We start from the raw sequence: 7500 nt of genomic DNA on the forward strand, positions 1-7500 counted from the left end.
TGATTAACTTTTAATATTTGTAGTGGAAAGTAGTATTTAGCTTAGTTTTTTAATTTGTCTACATGAATAAGCGCTTAGGTGATCGATACGAAATGTGTCACTTAAGTTGTCTAAGACAACATTACACGGAAAGTCTAATTTACTCACCTTTACCCAACTTGTGGCCCACCTAACCACCATCACTTTTTATGGGTAGTACAAAACACAGTATCACTTGTGACTATCTACAGCCCCCTGGGGAGAGATCACCATGGGTAAATTAAGTCAAAGGTGGAACTTCATCTCATACTCGCCACATTTACACATCCTCTGCTCAAGATTTACCCCGGTGGAAAGACATGGTTAAATATGACTTTTAGTATAATGAGAAAGTGTGTCCTGCGTCAGATAAATTATGTATATTCAATCCCAAATTGAGAGACAAGTACGTATATTGAAATGCATCATTGAAAAAAGACAAATATATTTCAAAATATCATTAATTTTGAGCAACATTGTCCCTTGTCTTGTCTGACAATTTTACATAGCTGTAGATTGAAAAAGGTCAAACTCATCATCTTCATCTAATATGACTCTACTGTTTCATTTTATTCTCAGATATCGATGAGTGTGAACGTAACCTCCTGACGTGCCCAGACAATTCTTACTGTGTCAATTTGGTCGGTTCATCGGACTGTGAGTGTAATGCTGGGTACCTGGAAAATGATTTTGGAATCTGTCAAGGTAGGCTTGCATTTGGTTCTTAATGAGATCGCCACAACACAATACAAATAATTTATAAGCATTTATGGAGTCTTGATGGGCGAATGGTTAAGTAGCCTGTGAAGGTTCGAGTCCCGTCGCTGACGTTTGTTTCTGAATGGCTGAAGTCCTTAGGCAAGGTTTGAACCACGACTATGTCTCAGTCACCCCAGCTGTATAATTTGGGACCTGGTAGGATAGAGGTACAATGTGAATGCTTTAATCATATGTGCTTATGAAAGGCTGCAATGGATTGTATGCTCCCCAGGAAGTTGAGGAAGTAAAGGGCCGCTGTGCCACTATAAACCCGTGCCAGGGGTAATAATTGTAAAGTGCTTTGAGCATAGAGTGGGACAGTGCTATATAAACACCAACATTATCATTATTATTACTTAGAACCTTGTATAATAATTATTTCATCTTAAGGTAGATATCACTTAGTGGTCATGAATATTCATGTTCTGGTATAACTCCCATGAGACAATGCGTGTCCATGGTTAGCTCATCATTTGAATGATCAATTAAAAACCAGTTTTAATTGACGTTTTTGCCACATTAGCACATACATATACTTCTCATGTAAAACACTGAAATGGCTGTAAAGCACCTAAGTTTATGATAATTACCGTATTTTCTGCTGTGGTTTTCTACTTTTAACTTATTATATCTTCAATGAAATCACTGACCTTGTTAAAGTGGCCTTATGGAGAAAGATTTAGTTTTTATATTGGTTTTTTAAATTCAAAAATCAAGTTTATCATGACTTTGTACTTGGAAAATCAATATGAAACAACAAATGTCAATTCCTTCCTTGTAGCTCAATACATTACAAAAGAGTAGTAAACATGTAACAAGTTTGCAATTATACTTACAATAACAAACTTTTTACACATTTTTGAGGTGTTTTTTGCAATGTATTGACTTTCAAATACAGACTTGGTCTATGTTGTTTCACGTTGATTTTTTTCGAGTAGGAAACCATGATAAACTTGTTTTGTTAATTAAGTATCCAAAATAAATACCCAGTCTCAATCTATAAGGCCACTTTAATGTCAGATGAGATGAATAATAATCTTAATATATCTTCAGATATCAATGAATGTCTGGATACTGATCTACATGACTGTGATCTATCTATCAGTCGATGTATAAACACAGATGGTAACTTTACATGTAAATGTAAAATTGGTTTTACTGGAAGTGGCAAATCGTGTACAGGTAAATGTGTTTTATGTATCATGCAGATTTTAATATAATGAATGGTAATTTTAATGTATTCCTGGTAATTTAATAAAAATACATGTATTTAATTAAGTCACTTTGTCATAAGAGTTGTGTTCAGTCACATTGATGGATGGGTGGGTGGGTAGCTTGGTGGGTGGGTGGGTGGATAGGGTGGTCGGGTTGGTGGATGTGAGGAATGGACGGTTTGCTAGCTGGATTGATGAATAGATGGACATGTGTGAGGATTGATGGCTTGCTTGCTAGCTGGATGGATGAATGGATGAATGGATGGATGGATGGATGGATGAATTAGCAGATGAGTGATTTGTTTGGTTTGTTTGTTGCTTAGTATGTAGCGTCGTAGCTTGGTTGATTTTGGTCACTGGTGTTAGCTGGCTGACTGGCTGGATCTTTCTTGGATAATGAATTGTTTAAGTTGAATGTCGGCCAGTCGATCAGTCGAATGGTTGCAAAGTTGTATGATTCTGCATAGCAATTCATGAATATGCATTGTTGTGTAAAAAGCAGCGATATTGATTACATGTATTTATTATGGAACACTTACATTGTGAAATTAAATAAATGTGTCTGTTTCTTAACAGATATCGATGAATGCCTTGATGATAATGGCGAATGTGAACAGTCCTGTACTAATACTGTTGGTGATTACTATTGTGAATGCAATGAAGGATACAACCTTGCTGTTGATGGACTACACTGTACTGGTATGTATACTTTAACCGATTTCCAGGATATCCATGCATTACAACCCTTTACACCAAAGTAAAGCGTTTTCTGTATGAAACACACCCGTATATAACATCCATTTCAATTACAACCCATAACACCAAAGTTAAGTGTTTTCTGCATGTACCAAAATTGTTTATAGCATCCGTATCAAGTACAACCCATAACACCAAAGTATATTGTTTTCTGCATGTACCAAAATTGTTTATAGCATCCATATCAAGTACAACCCATAACACCAAAGTAAAGCGTTTTCTGTATGAAACACACCCGTATGTAACATCCATTTCAATTACAACCCATAACACCAAAGTTAAGTGTTTTCTGCATGTACCACAATTGTTTATAGCATCCATATCAAGTACAACCCATTACACCAAAGTAAAGTGTTTTCTGCATGTACCAAAATTGTTTATAGCATCCATATCAAGTACAACCCTTAACAACAAAGTAAAGCATTTTCTGTATGTATCACAATCGTGTATAGCATCCATATCAAGTACAACCCTTAACACCAAATTAAAGCATTTTCTGTATGTATCACAATCGTGTATAGCATCCATATTAAGTGTAAAAGCATCCTTTTTCATTTGCATACTCATCACATTATGAAGGCCATGTGATAGGCATGTAAATAAATCAATTAAAACAGTAATTTTTTACATTTGAATGCTATAAACAAGTGTAACACATACAGAAAGTGCTTTTCTTCAGTGTTACTCGTTGTAAATTACCTGGTAGGATATAGGTTGCAATGTGGATGCTTTAATCATATGCGCTTATAAAGGCTGTAGTAGATTGATGCTCTCGGGGGAGTTGAGGAAGTAGTGTCATTGTGCCGCTCTAGAGCCATAATAGGGGTGATAATTGTAAATTGTACTCTATCGATAGTACATGGGAAACAAAGGCGAGGCTGGTTTTTGTAATAATTGATCTCAAGTACGTTATAAAAGGAATTTTTCCAACCTTTGCATTACTTATCTTCTCTAACAAAAAGAGAAAATGTATTATTGAAATATTTAAATTAGTTATAAACCGTCCATTGTACAATGGGATAGGGATGTATGCGTATGCAAATAATGAGGTGTCCAAGTATTGTTGTTCCCTTTAAAGGGTCATGTTTCAATCCTGGGTTGTTGCATTAGTGTCATCTTGATAAGGATATATCATGAGAAAATTCTTTTTTTTAGAATAATATTTTTACAGCTCTACCAAACAACATTAATACACACATAAAGTTTAATGCTAATAATCTAGGGTGGGACTTTAAGATGGAAATAATTGGTTTAAGGACGCCCTCTATTCTATTGATTAAGTTGAATATTTACCCAACGTATTGTGTTGTCCTTATTAGATATATTTATCCGAAACATCAAATTTCCAAAAAACATGGTCCTATGCGATCACGCACTTTTGTGAAGAACGAAAGATTGTGTCCTCATTTGCATACTATTTGCATACAGGTATACAATAACGTTTTCAGTATTGCACTACAGTGCAAATACCAGTAGTATGCGCGCGCACCGGTGCAAATATTCTCTGGTACATATGTAGTAATATGTGTCATCATTCCATTTAAAGATATCGACGAATGTACAGGAGGTACACATGACTGTCCACAAAAGTGTACAAATGTTGACAGGGTGACCAATCCACAGGGTTATATCTGTGAATGTGAGGATGGATTTGCTGACAATGGCGATGAAGGCAGAGACTGTAGACGTAAGTATCATAATTACAACGTTCTATATCTTGGAAAACTCTCAGCGCTATATAAATAAAGCTTTACACATTTCCTGATATTTTTCTACATTTTAACAACAAACAACAGTTTAATGTAAAGAATAGCTTTTACATGACCTAGCGACCAATCTCTGAAATGAACTTGAATATGGAATACAGTTAAATGTTGCCTATCTCCAACAAACACATGTCCTCACATTCATATACAGACAGACAGACAGACAGACAGACAGACAGACAGACAGACAGACAGACAGACAGACAGACAGACAGACAGACAGACAGACAGACAGACAGACAGACAGACAGACAGACAGACAGACAGACAGACAGACAGACAGACAGACAGACAGACAGACAGACAGACAGACAGACAGACAGACAAGCAGGTAGGCAGGCAGGCAGACAGACAGACAGACAGACAGATAGATGCACCCACGTACGTACACACATACACACACACACACACACACACACACACACACATCCAGACACGAACAAACCAGAAAGCAAACCAGCAAACACACCTACTAAATGTATACATCTCAAAAACTGTTTTGATTTTATTTTAGCTATTTTGACCTGTGCTTCAGTAACCTGTGATCATGGAACATGTTATGTCTTATCTGGAGAACAGAAATGTCAATGTGACCAAGGATACTCATTAGACCCCAGTGACAGTAAATCGTGTATACGTAAGTGTTACGTCATATTATATAACTAATAGCAAGCAACACCTGTTGTCAGTAAAGACAATGAAGACAGTTCACGGTCTAAATAGATGTTTTAAATGTCAATAATTAAGGTCTGAAACCTACATTAGTTGTGATAATGTGTTCCAAATTGTATCATTCATGAAATCAATACAACGAGTAACACTTTCTCTATGTGCTACACTCGTTTATAGTATTCATATTACAACTAGTAATACTAAATTAAAGCATTTTCTCGATGTGCTACACTTGTGCTCTCGTTTATGGCATTCATGTTACAATGAGTAACACTGAAGTAAAACACTTTCTCTATGTACTACACCAATGAGTAACACCACTTTCCCTATGTGCTACACTCGTTTATAGCATTTATATTACAACGAGTAACACTAAGGTAAAGCACCTTCTCTATGTGCTACACTCCTTTATAGCATTCATATCATATCAAGAATAAAGTATACTGTTTCAATTGGTTTATTTACAAGCCTAACACATGGCCTTTCTAATATAGCTAATTAGCAAATGAAACAGACTGAGTATACATTTACACTTACTAAAGATATTATAAATGATTGTGGTACATACAGAAAGTGCTTTACTTTGACGTTGCGGGTTGTACTCGATATGGATGCCATAAACGAGTATGGTACAAAAAGAAAGTGCTTTACGTTGGTGTTATGGGTTATATAATTTTCTGATTAATCAGTAGTTGAGAAAATATTCAGTTAATAATAAGTATCTCCCTTTACATTTTTAAGTTACTTTACATCAGTCTTGTAGAACTCGACTTGATATTGCACCAAGAAATTAATGTAGCAATGAAATATTAGTATATTTCTTAGCGATCTGTACTTAACTTCCTATAGAGAAGCAGACACACAGATCATATAATATATTATTTAAATAAATATGATTATTCATAAAATATTAACTCTTATCTTTTGCTTTATAACAAACTATAATCACTGTTAACAGTTGTTTGTTTGTTTGTTTGTTTGTTCTCTTGAACAGCTATTGATGAGTGTACTGATGGTAGTCATTCATGTACCCATAACTGTCATGATCAAACACCTGGATATACGTGTACATGTAGAACTGGTTTTAATCTGAGGAATGACGAAAGATCATGTATTGGTAAGACAAATACTTGTATCATCAAAGTAGAAATATAATAATAACAAGGAGGGGCAGACGGGTGGAGGGAGGGAATGAGGGAGGGAGGGAGGGATGGAGAGAGATAGAGAGAGAGAGAAAGAGGGGGTGGGGGAGGGAACAAACAGTTGGTCTGACAGACAGACAGACAGACAGACAGACAGACAGACAGACAGACAGACAGACTGTCATGAAGGCGGACAGATGTAAAAGTGTGTGAACGGACGGGGATGGAAACAAGATAAGCACAGATAACGATAAAAGAAACACAACAGGGAATGTGGAAAAATGCAATTTGGGAGAGCCAGGATTGAGGTGAACATAGATCAAACATCTCTGGATCTTTTGGGTTTTCTTTTTACTAATATGCATATTTTCATTCTACACTTGTGACGTCACAGATATAGACGAATGCGTTACTGGAAATCATAATTGTACAGCCCTGGAACATTGTGTCAACAAAGATGGAACATTCAAATGTGTCTGTTTAAGTGGCTTTGGCGGAAGTGAAGGAACTTGTGAAGGTATTTTTAATATGTTAGCGTTGTTATGGGTCTGTTACTAATTATCACATGCTTATCAACGTGAGATATGTCTTAATAGAACAGTATGCAGGATGTATAAAGGCATAGGTTTATTGCATAAACAACAAATACAACATTAGTACGTATTATTCTTGCAATATTTCAACTACTGTGCAATGAAGTAGAGTGTGGTAACAATACGTATAGTCAGCACTGTTCTAATTCTCTAAATTTCCCTTTGTGGGCTGTGTATTTTTCCTAGGCATTTGGTCTTTACTTCATGCCCACTTTTTCGATTTTCCATTTATCTGCATTGTTTGATACCATTAAGCAGAAACCAATATTTATTTATTTATTTATTTATTTATTTATTTATTTATTTATTCAGTTATTTATTTATTTATTTATTCAATTATTTATGTATTTAATTATTTATTTATTTGTTTGTTTGTTTATCTATTCGTTCGTTTGTTTGTTTGTTTGCTTGTTTGTTTATTTGTTACTTATTTTTGTGTTTCACACAGGTAAAACGTCATGGGATCGTCGAACGACTGCGCATACCATGCACACTTTATGTTCCCAAGAACAATTTAAATAGATAAGAGCCAGTTTCTATCAATCTAAGTTGTTCTTAGGGAACATAACATGTGTTTGAT

At 35.4% G+C, this 7500-nt stretch overlaps 1 protein-coding gene across 1 annotated transcript in view; it reads left to right on the forward strand.

Moving 5' to 3' along the window:
- The window catches only part of LOC144450004 (uncharacterized), a 103530-nt gene that overhangs the window by 82876 nt on the left and 13154 nt on the right, over positions 1 to 7500 (forward strand). The window contains exons 66-72 of the mRNA XM_078140569.1: positions 598 to 723; positions 1831 to 1959; positions 2568 to 2690; positions 4294 to 4434; positions 5028 to 5150; positions 6180 to 6302; positions 6722 to 6844. Of these exons, the coding sequence (XP_077996695.1) occupies positions 598 to 723; positions 1831 to 1959; positions 2568 to 2690; positions 4294 to 4434; positions 5028 to 5150; positions 6180 to 6302; positions 6722 to 6844 (888 nt within the window). The remainder of the gene's footprint in view (positions 1 to 597; positions 724 to 1830; positions 1960 to 2567; positions 2691 to 4293; positions 4435 to 5027; positions 5151 to 6179; positions 6303 to 6721; positions 6845 to 7500) is intronic.

The sequence above is a fragment of the Glandiceps talaboti genome, chromosome 19 (genome assembly GCF_964340395.1).
Source record: "Glandiceps talaboti chromosome 19, keGlaTala1.1, whole genome shotgun sequence".
Lineage (NCBI taxonomy): Eukaryota > Metazoa > Hemichordata > Enteropneusta > Spengelidae > Glandiceps > Glandiceps talaboti.